The sequence below is a fragment of the Schistocerca piceifrons genome, chromosome 4 (assembly GCF_021461385.2).
Source record: "Schistocerca piceifrons isolate TAMUIC-IGC-003096 chromosome 4, iqSchPice1.1, whole genome shotgun sequence".
Taxonomy (NCBI): Eukaryota; Metazoa; Arthropoda; class Insecta; order Orthoptera; family Acrididae; genus Schistocerca; species Schistocerca piceifrons.
This window is the reverse complement of record NC_060141.1, coordinates 475,381,506-475,398,469: the sequence shown is the minus strand read 5'-3', so window position 1 is coordinate 475,398,469 and position 16,964 is coordinate 475,381,506. Positions and strand designations below refer to the sequence as shown.

The 16,964-nt window shown below is 43.0% G+C and overlaps 1 protein-coding gene across 4 annotated transcripts in view; it reads right to left on the bottom strand.

Moving 5' to 3' along the window:
- The window catches only part of LOC124795148 (uncharacterized transporter slc-17.2-like), a 489,975-nt gene that overhangs the window by 58,057 nt on the left and 414,954 nt on the right, over positions 1-16,964 (bottom strand). For all 4 annotated transcript variants that reach the window (XM_047259028.1, XM_047259030.1, XM_047259031.1 and 1 more), the window contains 2 exons: positions 13,366-13,549; positions 2,449-2,576 (listed from right to left, as the gene is read on the bottom strand). In XM_047259028.1, the coding sequence (XP_047114984.1) occupies positions 2,449-2,576; positions 13,366-13,549 (312 nt within the window). The remainder of the gene's footprint in view (positions 1-2,448; positions 2,577-13,365; positions 13,550-16,964) is intronic.

Here is a 16,964-nt window from a genome sequence, read left to right as displayed (position 1 = left end):
CCCTGCAGTATTCATGGTGTCAGTTCCCACCAGCACTACTTCAGACATTAGTCGAGTCCATACCACGTCGTGCTGCGGCACTTTTGCGTGCTCGCGGCTGCCCTACACGGTATTAGGCATGTATACCAGTTTCTTTGGCTGTTCAGAATAGTTGGTAGCATTCAACCGTATTTCAGGCCTACACAAAGCCCAACAATGCGTTTCGAGAGACAATTCTCTCATCATCAGATTGTACAACGAGCTCATGAAGTTAAAGTGTTAAAAAAATCTACGAACAATAATAGCTGCGGCGTTCATCATGTAAATTTTAATAAATGGACATGGGACTGTGGAGCCATGTCTTACATTAAAATAGTCGATATATGGCAGTGGTCGTCCCGTCTCACATCGCACACTGCACTGGCTCGTGTCCTACATTCATGCTGCGAGTTCCGAGAGTGTTAAGTTGGCGCTTCTGCAGAGGTAAGGCGGTTGTTGTGAACTGACATGTCCACTGTATTACTCTGTAACTGCAACTGCTGGCTCAACTATAGCGCTGTTCTATTGGTCGCCTATTTTACCTCGTTTCATAAATCTACAATCTTCAGCATCCAGCTATTCCTCAAAGAGGTGATACAAATTTGTAATCATGTATCTGCTCTAAGATAATTCTACAGTCTCCAAGAAAGTTCATTTCGTTGCCTTTCATTTGTGCGTTCAGAATATTGTCATGCTTCTTTCACCACGACTGATGATCGCTAATTCTTTTAGCAGGTCTGGTTTCCTTCCTTTCTTTTCTGTGTGCAAGATTTCCGTCTTCTTTTGTTCGTTTAAGGAGATAGCCTGTTTTATATATGTGATACGTAACAATTAATTTGTCCTATTTACTTGACCTGAGTGCATCTGTATGTTTCTTGTACCTGAGCTAATAAGTTCTTCCTGTCTGTCCATCATGGGATACTTCTTAAATTTTACAAACTTCAAATCTTTTGAATTTATATATCTTTTTACTGACATTGTGATTCAGATTGTGTCTCATTGGATTATTTGTCTGGAACGATATTTTAACGCTGTACGTTTTGAAAATGAGCTGTGTGTAGGTCTGAAATACTGTTGAATGCTACCACTTACTACTGCACGATGAAAGGGCGTAGGAGATCAGACTAAGGGACATTAGACGTTTCCTAAGAAAGTACATTCAAGAGCGTACAGTAGTATGAGACTATATAGGCCGTGTTATAGTAATAATAATAATAATAATAATGATAATATTTTTTATTATTATTTTGAGTTTTTTGTCATTACGGAGACTTATCTCCAAAATAATAATTTACTCGGAAATTACTATACAAAGAATAAACGATCTTAAACTATATTTTCAAAATATTCCTCCAGGTGTTTCGATCTTGTGTGTCCTCTTCCTCTGCGCCCATTCTCCTCATTGTGTGCTGTACATTTTGGTGCCAGGTGGTCATATGTCGTCCTCTTAATCTCATCCCCTCCGGTTCCCACTCCAGTATCAATTTTGGTATTCTGGCTTCCTCCATTCGTCGTATGCCCGTACCACTGTAATTTTTTCCTATCCATTACGTCATATATTATTTCTTTTATTTCCATTCTCCTTATTACTTCGGTGTTTCTTATCTTCTCTTTCCTGGAGGCTCTTGGCGATCTTCTCCAGAAGTACATCTCTAGAGCTTGTAATTTTTTAATGTGTTTCAGCTTAATTGTCCAGGTCTCCGTTTCATACCAAACCATACTCTCTAATACAGATTTGTACATTGAGTTTTTTGTTCTGCTCATTACCTTCCTGCTTCATAAGACTGAGTTAAGCATCCCAATGACCTTCCGTCCGCTACTAATTCTTTTATCGATTTCTGACTCTGATTTTCCCTCGATTTCTAAAATGGATCCCAAATAATAACAATAATAATAATAACTATAGTAGTAAGAAGAAGAGTGGTGATGGTGGCGGTAGGTGAAGCACTCAACAGCGAGGATATCAGTGCTCTTCCTAAACTCATTGGAGACGAATGTATATTTTTTTTATTTTATTACTTTTTAAAATTATACATTAAAAGCTAAAACATAAAATGTAATTCTCAAACACCCTGCTACATTCTCTCTCACTCCCACTCGCTCTTTCACACAGAAAATCAACAGACATACGCCTCAAATAATTTTATGGTTAAAAAACACAGATCATAACTACACAACAGCCAAAATAACGTAGCAACTGTGAGTGGTTGCGTAATAAAATGAAGGAATTATCCTGAAAACACAGTAATGTCTTCTTCCTAAGAATATCATTACTGATATCGTTACAGTATTATTTCTATTAAAAATAAATTCTTTCACTTTTTGTATTTCCACAAGCGTTTCTCATAGTGAGATATCTGGAAATACTAGCAAGATCCTATCTTAGTCTGTATGAACGTGACACTCACACTGCCTGTCTGTTGCACTCACCTTTCCAGTCTCCTTGACGGCGACGGCGTTGAGGTACTCCCTCTCTTCTGCAGAGATGCGCGGATGCACGTTCGCATTTTCGTATACCAGGAACCAGCACACCACAGAGCATACGAACCCAAAGGCGCCTGCGACAGTACAAAACAAAAACACCACTGATGGTAAACACCACAGTGAGATACTGTACACATTGGAAGTACTATACGCGTCATTACGGGGCGCCTTTCGCCTACTGTAACGTACCCGAGGTTAGTTTACCATATTAAATTACGAACTTATTGCGATGTGCACAGTGCCTTACGCACAGTGTCTCCGTCACCGCTTCCTTAGAGGTTATGTCGTTCCGGTTACAGTTCAGTACTTAACAGTCCATGATAGCAGTGTAGTCACTGCACAGACAACAGTAATATTTATGTAAGCGCTGGTACGTCCAGCGTATAGATGCAGGGGGGATGCACAGTCTTCGGAAGACTGGGGTAAACCTGAAAGGGGCGAGACAAGTTTGCACAAGACGCAAGGAGATTGCTGTACAACAACTTCACTAGTCATTTGATTTTAACACAGAAACGTCGCAGAGAGAACGAAAGGAATTTCGCCCAGATACTTCACGGTTTCAGGTACAGTAATATTTCATTCGTGATATTAGCAGTGATGAGGAGTTACGGTAGAATGCTGTTTACCTCTGACTTGTTTACTGTTAATTCTGAGTATTGTCAGGGAATACATTTGGGTTTAAATAATAATTTTTGCTACCTCTGCTGTTCACGTTGCATACTCATGTTATGGTATCTCTTCTACAAATGGGGGATCGCATTGACTGGTAAACTGACTGACGCCCTGACTACGAGCCGCCGCCATCATCTGGACGAAAGGAGGGGCTATTCTCTGCTGTAACTCGATCAAAATAAGTCTGTGTTTGACACAATATGTCAGTTGTGGTGGACGGCGATGGAGGCCATCTAGTCACCACTTCCACACCACGCAACCTGCTACACCCGGCAAACGCGACCCAACCTTTCTACTCGCAGAAACGTCAGTGACAGACATTTTATTGGACTATACGTAGGTATCACTGTTTCAGTTACTCGTGGATGTACACAGAGTGAACCAGGAGTAAAGGTATATGCTTTTAGGGATGGTAGTGTTGGTGATTCTAAACAAAAACTTCAGATATGCCTATACCTTTTTCTTAACAGCATCAGAGACATATAGCTGTTTGAAAATCACGGGCGTCAATCGCATAACCTTCTTCACCAGCACTCACATCTGAATACAGTGAAGGCGACATTAGGCTACGTAGTGTAGTTTTTACTGATCATTTCAGTGCGTACTTCACTTGCGCAATGTTATTGATGAGCAACTCATCGGTGTAGTTGTTTCAGATAACTGAGCTTAATAGAGTACTGTATCTTGACTTCCTTCAAAATGTGTTACCAAAATACAAGGAGGATATTCCTTTGGTGACACAACTGAGAATGTACTTTCAACACGACGGAGCTCCTGCACATTACGTGCGGCCAGTGGCACAGCATGTCATTGAAACGTATCCTGGGCGCTAGATTGGTCACCGTACAGCCATTTCTAGGCCACCAAGATCACCCGACCTTACTCAGTTAAATTACTGTTTGTGGGGTTGCCTTAGGAGCGAAGTCTACAAGCGCGGAGCGGATACAAAATGGTTCAAATGGCTCTTAGCATCATGGGGCTTAACATCTGAGGTCATCAGTCCCCTAGACTTAGAGTTACATAAACCTAACTAACCTAAGGACATCACACACATCCATGCCCGAGGTAGGATTTGAACCTGCGACCGCAGCAGCAGCGCGGTTCCGGACTGAACCGCCTAGAATCCCTAGGCCAGGAGCAGATACAAAAGGAGGAACTTCTCGTTCGTGTTTTGCATGCGTGTGCTCGAGTAAAGGACCGTACCAATGAGATGAGACAGCAACGTAACCGCTGTCTTCAAGAGCTGCAAAATGAATTGTAGTTGAAAGAGGATTTTTTGAACTTCGGCTGTGAGCAAATATACACAATTAAACAAAACATTAGATCGCAATGTTTCATTTACTATCACCTGCATTGTTCTCATTAGCTTCCTCGGAAACTGCTAAGAAGAGGACATATGTTCCTATGACGGTTTTTGTTGACAATCATTAATACCATCACCGCTCAAAGCATGTACCTCCTGATGCACCCTGTGTAACAACGTACGAGAAACAACACTGTACAGATATCAATGCTATGAGCCAAGTGGAGAAATTTTGGCCTTTAAGTACATGAAGCGGATGATTACACTGACGGAGATGGAATGTGTTACAGTGTGAAGTACCTGTCAGAAATTCACCAGTCTTTATGGAGATGTTCTTAATGTAATGGGTATTCATGCGAGGTGCCGGGGTGGAGAAGGGTTTGTACCTCTTTAATTCAGACGAATCTTGCATGAGGACGAGACATGCACTCGACCTCCTCCTTATCTACCAGCTAATTAATTATGAGCACAACGGTAACGGACCCCCCATGAACCATGGACCTTGCCGTTGGTGGGGAGGCTTGCGTGCCTCAGCGATGCAGATAGCCGTACCGTAGGTGCAACCACAACGGAGGGGTATCTGTTGAGAGGCCAGACAAACGTGTGGTTCCTGAAGAGGGGCAGCAGCCTTTTCAGTAGTTGCAAGGGCAACAGTCTGGATGATTGACTGATCTGGCCTTGTAACAATAACCAAAACGGCCTTGCTGTGCTGGTACTGCGAACGGCTGAAAGCAAGGGGAAACTACAGCCGTAATTTTTCCCGAGGGCATGCAGCTTTACTGTATGATTACATGATGATGGCGTCCTCTTGGGTAAAATATTCCGGAGGTAAAATAGTCCCCCATTCGGATCTCCGGGCGGGGACTACTCAGGAGGATGTCGTTATCAGGAGAAAGAAAACTGGCGTTCTACGGATCGGAGCGTGGAATGTCAGATCCCTTAATCGGGCAGGTAGGTTAGAAAATTTAAAAAGGGAAATGGATAGGTTGAAGTTAGAAAGTTAGATATAGTGGGAATTAGTGAAGTTTGGTGGCAGGAGGAACAAGACTTCTGGTCAGGTAACTACAGGGTTATAAACACAAAATCAAATAGGGGTAATGCAGGAGTAGGTTTAATAATGAATAGGAAAATAGGAATGCGGGTAAGCTACTACAAACAGCATAGTGAACGCATTATTGTGGCCAAGATAGATACGAAGCCCACACCTACTACAGTAGCACAAGTTTATATGCCAACTAGCTCTGCAGATGACGAAGAAATTGAAGAAATGTATGATGAAATAAAAGAAATTATTCAGATTGTGAAGGGAGACGAAAATTTAATAGTCATGGGTGACTGGAATTCGAGTGTAGGAAAAGGGAGAGAAGGAAACATAGTAGGTGAATATGGATTGGGGGACAGAAATGAAAGAGGAAGCCGCCTGGTAGAATTTTGCACAGAGCACAACATAATCATAACTAACACTTGGTTTAAGAATCATGAAAGAAGGTTGTATACATGGAAGAACCCTGGAGATACTAAAAGGTATCAGATAGATTATATAATGGTAAGACAGAGATTTAGGAACCAGGTTTTAAATTGTAAGACATTTCCAGGGGCAGATGTGGACTCTGACCACAATCTATTGGTTATGACCTGTAGATTAAAACTGAAGAAACTGCAAAAAGGTGGGAATTTAAGGAGATGGGACCTGGATAAACTAAAAGAACCAGAGGTTGTACAGAGATTCAGGGAGAGCATAAGGGAGCAATTGACAGGAATGGGGGAAATAAATACAGTAGAAGAAGAATGGGTAGCTTTGAGGGATGAAGTAGTGAAGGCAGCAGAGGATCAAGTAGGTATAAAGACGAGGGCTAGTAGAAATCCTTGGGTAACAGAAGAAATATTGAATTTAATTGATGAAAGGAGAAAATATAAAAATGCAGTAAGTGAAACAGGCAAAAAGGAATACAAACGTCTCAAAAATGAGATCGACAGGAAGTGCAAAATGGCTAAGCAGGAATGGCTAGAGGACAAATGTAAGGATGTAGAGGCCTATCTCACTAGGGGTAAGATAGATACCGCCTACAGGAAAATTAAAGAGACCTTTGGAGATAAGAGAACGACTTGTATGAATATCAAGAGCTCAGATGGAAACCCAGTTCTAAGCAAAGAAGGGAAAGCAGAAAGGTGGAAGGAGTATATAGAGGGTCTATACAAGGGCGATGTACTTAAGGACAATATTATGGAAATGGAAAAGGATGTAGATGAAGATGAAATTGGAGATACGATACTGCGTGAAGAGTTTGACAGAGCACTGAAAGACCTGAGTCGAAACAAGGCCCCCGGAGTAGACAATATTCCATTGGAACTACTGACGGCCGTGGGAGAGCCAGTCCTGACAAAACTCTACCATCTGGTGAGCAAGATGTATGAAACAGGCGAAATACCCTCAGACTTCAAGAAGAATATAATAATTCCAATCCCAAAGAAAGCAGGTGTTCACAGATGTGAAAATTACCGAACTATCAGCTTAATAAGTCACAGCTGCAAAATACTAACACGAATTCTTTACAGACGAATGGAAAAACTAGTAGAAGCCAACCTCGGGGAAGATCAGTTTGGATTCCGTAGAAACACTGGAACACGTGATGCAATACTGACCTTACGACTTATCTTAGAAGAAAGATTAAGGAAAGGCAAACCTACGTTTCTAGCATTTGTAGACTTAGAGAAAGCTTTTGACAATGTTGACTGGAATACTCTCTTTCAAATTCTAAAGGTGGCAGGGGTAAAATACAGGGAGCGAAAGGCTATTTACAATTTGTACAGAAACCAGATGGCAGTTATAAGAGTCGAGGGACATGAAAGGGAAGCAGTGGTTGGGAAGGGAGTAAGACAGGGTTGTAGCCTGTCCCCGATGTTGTTCAATCTGTATATTGAGCAAGCAGTAAAGGAAACAAAAGAAAAATTCGGAGTAGGTATTAAAATTCATGGAGAAGAAATAAAAACTTTGAGGTTCGCCGATGACATTGTAATTCTGTCAGAGACAGCAAAGGACTTGGAAGAGCAGTTGAATGGAATGGACAGTGTCTTGAAAGGAGGATATAAGATGAACATCAACAAAAGCGAAACAAGGATAATGGAATGTAGTCTAATTAAGTCGGGTGATGCTGAGGGAATTAGATTAGGAAATGAGGCACTTAAAGTAGTAAAGGAGTTTTGCTATTTGGGGAGCAAAATAACTGATGATGGTCGAAGTAGAGAGGATATAAAATGTAGGCTGGCAATGGCAAGGAAAGCGTTTCTGAAGAAGAGAAATTTGTTAACATCGAGTATAGATTTAAGTGTCAGGAAGTCGTTTCTGAAAGTATTTGTATGGAGTGTAGCCATGTATGGAAGTGAAACACGGACGATAAATAGTTTGGACAAGAAGAGAATAGAAGCTTTCGAAATGTGGTGCTACGGAAGAATGCTGAAGATTAGACGGGTAGATCACATAACTAATGAGGAAGTATTGAATAGGATTGGGGAGAAGAGACGTTTGTGGCACAACTTGACCAGAAGAAGGGATCGGTTGGTAGGACATGTTCTGAGGCATCAAGGGATCACCAATTTAGTATTGGAGGGCAGCGTGGAGGGTAAAAAATCATAGAGGGAGACCAAGAGGTGAATACACTAAGCAGATTCAGAAGGATGTAGGTTGCAGTAGGTACTGGGAGATGAAGAAGCTTGCACAGGATAGAGTAGCATGGAGAGATGCATCAAACCAGTCTCAGGACTGAAGACCACAACAACAACAACAACAACAACAGCGTGGAGGGTAAAAATCGTAGAGGGAGACCAAGAGATGAATACACTAAGCTGATTCAGAAGGATGTAGGTTGCAGTAGGTATTGGGAGATGAAAAAGCTTGCACAGGATAGAGTAGCATGGAGAGCTGCATCAAACCAGTCTCAGGACTGAAGACCACAACAACAACAACAACGGTAACGGAAGGAAATGATGGTGGATCCTGCCAGTTGGTAAAATAAGGAGTACATACTCACAATAATTTAATAAAAATCGTAATCTATTAAAAAAAGAGAACTTCATCATAATAAACAACAGGAAATGGGATTCTGCCTATATGTACGAAATGATATGCGGATTAAATATCACAATGAGATTTTTATATATCAGAACATAAATGCACATGATTGTCGACACACACACAGTAGGTTAAAGGATAGGTTATACTCAAATATTATGAGAATAAGAGTTGGCTCGAGAACATGGAGCTCCTACTCTCTGTGATGCAATAGACTGGCGATAATGACTGGAGGTCCTAAGGAATCAAATATTAATCTTCCATCTATATAGCAGTATCGCAATTAGTAGTGAGAGCTCAAATGGGATCACATGGAGAAACAAGCAAGGTGGACTTGTAACTAAGCGAGTGCGCGTGCTGCTGAGGGATTCAGTAAAAAATTGATAAGGTCTTACAATGCCGGTACGCAAAATACTGTACCAGTAATGAAATTTGCACCACGTCGTCGGTAGGCAGCGTCCTGATGATGTAGGCGCTGACTTCTGCCGTGCAGCAACTCTGAGTCAACCGCTGGCCGCGAAGGCTGTCCGAGAATTCTGTTCTTCCGAAAACGAGCGACCAAGCCGCAAGACCGTGCGACTCCGAGGTAGATCAGATTCCCAATTCTCTGCCCGCGCAACGCAAGAGCAAAGCCAACATTGCTCTACTCCCTACTCTCCTCGAAAACTGCGAATCAGCATTCAGTTCTGATTCTAAGATTCCCCCACACTGTCTCAGAAGATCATTCGCGCCCATAGCGACCGTTCCCTCCAATTTCGAGCAGGGCTTTACGACGTCAACCAGCCTCAGTTTAAGTTGACCAATCATGCCTCTGCTATTCAGCTAAGGGCACTGAACTTGCCGTTTGACTGGCTACGAAAATCACCTGCCTAGACCACCGTCAATCCGGTGCCAGACAGTCGCACCCAGCAGGGCACAGTCCACAAGTATTCTCAGAATCAGGAGGTCAATGGAGTCAGTTGGTGCCAGGAGTCTTCGTTCCGGACGCGCCGTAACGGTAAACACATAATATGCGGCGACTCCCAGATGTCTTGCAGGTCGTTTCGCCCCGCATACAATAGGCGAAACTCGTTCCGCCAGGCCCTTAAGCCCATTGTACGAACCCTCAAAATTCGGGGAAGTGTAGCCCCCAACCGGAAATGCAATGTGCGTTGTCCTACGATGCTCGCCTCACACAGGCCACACAGGGAAGTAGCCCAACATGTTTAGGAATTAAGTGAAAAGTATTTTTTGAGCTCTCAATACAAATACTCTCATTGCAATAACCTTATTCGGTCTGTTACTACCGTGCAATGACATAAAACATTAATAAAATTGATGAAAATGAGAGGAGACATGCAAAAGAGGTCATAGAACATCTAATTCAATAGTTATGCTTTCATTCTATAAGGAACTGACTCCATTACTAACATGAGTATAAGGTGTGATCTCAACAGGTATGATGCACTTTCGTATCCGTTGTGGGATGGAAGCAAACAGCGTCTGAATGCCATCTTTAGAAATTTCTTGCGATGCCTTAAAAACATGCTGTGTTAGTACGTGAAGGTTGCTGGCTGGAGGCGGTATGAAAACATATCTTCCTATCGCATCCCAGTTACACTATCTGCTCAAAAATATTCGGACAAATTTTGGACATTAGTAGGAGTTCCCTCCACCGTTCCCCTTCATACAACTTTAATACTTTTAATGTGGTGTCTCAATGTCTGAAGGGGACTGCCACCCCTAAGCTGACACCAGAAGAGTTAGGGCAATCTATTTCAAGAATGAAATTGTTCACAAACCATTTCCTCACGGATGCTGCTTTATGACAGGTTCCATATCATGCTATTATAAACAATCGTAGTCTCTGGATTCTTCACGCTGCTTCAAACTATGTTCACTTCTTGCCCGATATAGCGTTTCCTTACACGAAATAAGAAGTCCACTCAGTAACCACGAAACGGATCTTCGTATCGTAGCACCAACCCCGTTCTTCACTGTTGCCGCTACACATGACAGCAGGTAACGTCCTCCAGGCTTTGGCCAAATGCGAAAACCATCCATTGGATTGACAAAGGGCATAGCGTGATTCATCTCTTTAGAACACTCACTTCAGTTCTACACTGTCCAGTGGCGTCGCTTTTTACACCTCCTGAAGCGTCGCTTTGCATTGGCTACAGAAATGTGTGTCTTACGAGGAACTGCTCGACCATTTACCCCATTCTTTTTAACTCCTTAGGCCCACAGTCATTGTAATAACTGGAGTGCTGATAGCACTTTGGAACTCACGAGTGATTCCACCCTCCGCAATGTTCCACGTTAGCTGTGCTCAGTTGCATCAGTACATGGTCTTCGTTAGCTGTGGTTATTCCTTGCACCTCCACTTCACAATCACGTCACCAACAGTGGATATAGGGAGCTTTAGAGGGGTTGAAATATACCTGATGGATTTGTTACTCAGTTGAGAGTCAATGACTACTCCACGTTCGAAGTCATTGAGGCCTCCTGACCGACCCATTCTGATGTTTGTGCTTCTCTACAGACAACACAGTACTGCACAAAGACTTTTGGAAGTCTTCCAAGTCGACTGTTTTTCACACTTGTTCAGTATATCTTGCACGATTGGCCAAGTTTGGCCTTACAGGCTGTTTTCGGCCTTACAGACCACCTTCAAGTGCACTAGATTTTGAACGTGAACTGCAAGGCCTAACTTGGCCAATCGTGCAAGATATAATAAATTGAACATTTGTGAAAAATAGTCAACGTGAAAAACTTCAAAATGTCCTTTAACAAATATACTGCTGTGTCTGACAAATCAGGTGCCCAGACAGGCCACTCTCTGGCCTGCACATTCATCAAGCCTTTTATAGTGTGAACAGCAGTGTGCACACTTCATTATCCAGCTGATAAATTGCACTTGGTGTACTGGCCATGAAGGGTATGACAACAGTGATTAAAATTCTTAACACATGGTGGCGAGCATACAACCTCCCTTCAAGAATTACCAAATCAGCTCTTTAGTCATAATCAATGGCTCAGCATACTTTGGTTCAAAAATGGTTCAAATGGCTCTAAGCACTATGAGACTTAACATCTGTGGTCATCAGTCCTCTAGACTTTGAACTACTTAAACCTAACTAACGTAAGGGTATCACACACATCCATGCCCGAGGCACGATTCGAGCCTGCGACTGTAGCAGCAGCGCGGTTCCGGACTGAAGCGCCTAGAACCTCTCGGTCACAGTGGCCGGCCATACTTTGGAGTTGTATGGGTCTCTAGAGCCGCTCCACCCTCTGACATGTAAGTTATCTCTGACTGGATACTACGCCTGACTCCCTGACATAGGGGAGCGGTCGGGAATGAGACATATCGATCCCAGCCGCGGTATGGTACATTTCTTAACCGGACACGGACCTTATCCCACGCACTTAAACCGCGTGAGTCTGAGGCAGACACCTGCATACACATGCGGGGAAGAAGGTTTCCCCAGAACACACTATCTTTTTTGCGGGCAACACGTGAACAATACACATACACTACACATTGACTACACAGATACAGACGTAGATATTTACACATCAATAAGAGACGAAAAACAATGGGCACAATTAAACACAATGAGAAACAGTATTTCAAAAACAACACATGAAGAGTACATGCGGACACGACATTTCAGACATGCCTATGTGCAGCGTAACGACAATCTCCAGAGGGTGGGCAGCGATACCCACAGTGACAGCGAAAATAGTGACAATGTGGAGGAACAGGAGGAGGAAGCTGAGACGAAGCAGTAAATAAGCATAAAGTTCTGGCGATCTAGCCAAGAGGTAGTTAATACATAGGATTAGTAATAAACAGGATAAGCAATATTATTTCTCTGCTAATAACCATTTGTGTGTGTGTGTGTGTGTGTGTGTGTGTGTGTGTGTGTGTGTGTGCGCACGCGCGCATGTGTGTTTCTATGTATGTGCGACTGGTGGTCAACGGCTCGAGGAAACCATTCCGAGATATTCATCGTTAGTCACATTCGGTAATGGTACAAACAAATCTCTCCTCTATCCTATCATATTTTTATATTCTTCTTAAAAAACAACAAAATTTTATATTTCAACCTTAAATTATTGTTATTTTGAAAAGTATAGTTCTTTGTAAATTCTGTAGATAAATCAAAAGAAAAGAAAACTGTAAAAAGATAAAAAAGGAAAATTTTAAGATGTACGACCTGTTTTAAACATCAGGTAACAGGTCTATAATTTGGCAATAAATAAATAAATGAATCAAATATTACGCGATTTGTCATTCAGTGTCAGCGGCAAACGACGTATAGCAACTCGAGATATCAAACCGGCTTCCAGTAACCTGTTACCAATGGTTCATGGTGACACACTGCTTGTAACCTCTCTCCTTATTTCACCTTTTGTCGTCCATTCTTCAGAGACAGTGGAACAATTCCACGATCTACCAGATGTAAAGCTCTTCTAAGACCTCGTCACGTTTCTTGCCATACTGTTGTCCTGTCGATTAATTCTGCGATCACTGCACTACAGAGTGCAGACTGTCAACACAATCCTCCAGTATCCCTTACGCCAATGATTCAACTTCTCTCAAAGTCCAAAAGATAGCGATACGCTACATGTGCAAGTCCTCTAGGCATACTGTGTTGCGCTCACTACCTGTGGACACCATTCTGCATCAGTAGGAACGACATTTTTACATACTACATATAAGCTTGCATGAGGATCAAACTGGAATAGAGATACTAATCTTTCAAGCTATTTAGGGGGTAGTACTTCCCATTTCCATCAGTGTGCGAAGAGAGTGGAGAGCGGAGAGGCTCACCTGTGACGTAGAAGATGGAGGGCCATCCACCGAGCGCGGTGGCCTGGCAGAGGACGCCGGACAGCGGGAAGATGACGACGTTGGCCAGCGGGAAGCCGGTGTAGGCCACCCCCATCAGCGCCGTCCGCTCCTCGGGCGCCGCCCAGCGAGTGTACAGCTGGTACACGCTCGGCAGGCTGAAGCCCTGCAACACCCAGGCGGCGGGAGTCGGTCACTCATTCCCACCACCAGTAGCCGATGACTCGTGCGAGTGTAGCGACAATTCCGGCAAATAGTAGATGCAGACGAACAAATATGAAAGACGTTGTACCACATTATCGACTGATATCCAGTGTAGGATTACGTTCAGTATTTTCTCACAAGAAAAATTGTTACAAAGAAATTTTGACTGACGGCAATAGCAAACCTTACATTGCTACAAATTCTTTCTCGACGTAATCCTCGGACAAAAAGTGCTCAGTTAGCTTTCCTCGTTCGGATGAATTTCCAAGTTTTCGATGATTGCTCCATCATAGTCAACAATGGCTTAAACTGAGTGCCCTTCAACTGTCTATGCTCGCAATGTCATACCCAGAGAATGGAATCTGATTACCTGGACTACGTCACAGACCATGCTGAAGACCTATTTGTCCAGAGATTATGTTCGCGATTGCTGCCCTGGGTCGATTGCAGTGCCTCCACTTGTCAGGTGCCAAACTGTAACCAGTCCTTCTCTCTTTTCTTTCTTTATCAATTGGACACTTCCATGCATTGCTAAGTGCATACCTGGTGTCATCACATGGACTTTTTTTATAATACTTCCCTAACCTCAGAGTCCCAATACTTCAATGTGTGAACCAGAATCCTAGTATTTTCAAATGTAATTTTGTGTTTATTTAACAGGCTGTGCTTGGCCACCACTGATTTTTCAGAATTCCTGGTCTAAGATGAACAATGTAAGAGAAATGATAGATTGCTAGTCACTGCAAAGATGACATATTGAGCTGCAATCAGGCACAACGGAAAGACTGTTACACATTTAGCTTTCGGCCAAAGTCGTCTTCAGAAAACAACACACACACACACACACACACACACACACACACACACGCCACAGACATCAACACACTCACACTCACACATGACCACCATTCCCGGTAGCTCGGGCTGGAATGCAACTGTCATGTTGAACGAAAGCAGAAACATGAAGGGAGCGGGGAAAGGGAAGGGATAGCAGTGCATAGGTGCGTGTGGGGGGGGGGGGGGTTAGGTGCAGTGTTGGGAGGTTATGAGACGGGGAGACGGGGAGGGGGTGAATGAGGAGTGGAAAAAGAGAGGATTTATTCATTATTTCTCTTCCACATTTCCTTACAAATGTTTCCACAAAGTTTCATATTCTTGCAATCACTCGTTTTTGGTGAGGAGCCATATTAGTAGTGAAAGTTTAACCATAAGCACCACGTAAATGGATTCAAGTACTAGCACATCTTCAGAATTTTTAAGTCAATAATTACTTGCGGGGTTCTGTAGCTGGAAAGCACTGTAAGTAGAGATTTACACGTTACTGAAGTGTGGTAAAGCCAACAATGTTGCTACTATCAGAGTTTTGTCTGAGGTGATAGGAGATTCTCGCTCGAGGGTGCACACGCGTAGACTACTGCATGTATATAGGGAAATTAGTGAATGTTGCTTCTAATATGCGATGATGTACATCATAAAAAACTAACACAGAAAGCAACAAGCTGTAAGTGAAGGAATAAAGGAATATAAAAACTTTATAATCCCCATTGATGATGACCCCATGATGAAAAGTCTTTGAATGAATGATAGCATAAACTGCGTTATTACAAGAAAATCGTTTATTGTGCTTTCAAAGAAACAGAACGAGCTGTCTTTCTCCAAAATATAATATCACTGTAGCTCATACATTACTTTTAAAAAAGATGTAATTGTCTCCCATTGCGAAGCACAAGTTTTAAATTTGGCTCAAGGGTGCATACAATTTTTCTCTGTAACAGTACAAAAGCGTGGCGCCCTGCGACGTCGATACTTCAAACAACAAGGTGTCGAAAGTTACGAAAAAGAAAGGCGACAGCTCTGAAGTTCATTTCAGGCGTAAGGTAGGTTAATGACAGCACAATGACACCAAATGCCGTCACAACTCTGCCCAACGCCATAGTGGGCCGGTCACACGACTGGGAGGCTGTCACACCCTCTCTTACCCACACTTCACCCATTCTTTTGACGCCTCTGCTATGGAGGTCAGAACCGCGACACACAGCGTTGGAATCATGCAATTTTCTTATGGTGTCCGAGGAAAATGTTGATTCCCATAAATTTAGAGGTCGCAAACGACAGTTCGCAATGCAGTAAGCAACAGTACGACATTATTGCCAATGTTTGACACTACTGACATCCTACAGACGATTCAACCCTGCTCTAAGAACATCTTGGGGTTGAAATCCCTCTGAACGTGATCTGACCCTTTTGGTGCGTAGTGATACCGTAATATTTTGCTCTGGTGTACAGGATAAAACTACTAGGGATATTAAATAACATTCGACGAAATTTGGACGTGATCCGAAGAAGCAAATGGAGTTTATACTTTTTCACTCCTCGTTTTTCATGCCCTTCTGTGGAATGTAGTGCTGCCACAATTTTTTTTTCCAGGATACAGGATGAACCAATGGGGACCATTCAGATGCATTCGATGAAATTAGAATGTGATCCGAAGGAGCAACTGGCGTTTGTACTTTTCCAATCCTTCTGTTTCATGCTCTCCTATGGTGTGAACATAGATGGCTGCAACACTGACATATACGTGAATAAAACGGGAAAGGGTCCCCCCCCCCTCCCCAAGACCTACCAGTTCGGCAACACCATCAGTGCCACCCATGCACCTATCTTGAGTATATTAAAAATGTACATTTCTGAGACTTCGATACCCATTCAGTTGAGTCATGCCTTCCAGCTGTTCTAGCGCCTGAGGCAGGCAGCCCCACCTAACAAGTGTCGAAGGGATTGCCTGCTTTCAGATGCTCGATCAGCTGTGAGGCATTACTCAGCTGAATGACTGTCGAAGTCTCTGACAGGCATATTTTTAACATACTCAAGGCAGGCGCATGTGTTGCACAGAGGTTAGATCTCTAAATGTTTGAAAATCAATGATCCAAGGATGGGGGTGATTTTCTTGACGCCCTTTATGCCACATTCTGAGCGGCGGTGTATCTGCAATGTTTTCCTCGTCCAGTTGGAAGGAAGTTTGTGAAATACTGCACTGCAGCCACTGAACTGAACTGTCTACCTGTTGGTGTGGAACTGTTTGAGTATTCGTGGTGCACCGCGTTTTGATGCCTGTCAGTGGAAGAATTTACATGTCTTCCAGTATAAGGCAGAAGCGATCTAGTCTGCAGTTGACAGCATTCCATATTGGTTGCCTACACTATCTGCGGGCGTATATGACGCTCTGAAGGTAAAGGTATGGGAGCAGGAAGAGGTCCAGGTTTGTGAGCGCCATGTGGAGGCTGCTGCACAAACCTGAGACACGCCAAGCGTGTAGTTGTGCCTGTGTGGCAGTGACCTCTCACAGTATTTATTACTTACCATTTACTTAGCAGACA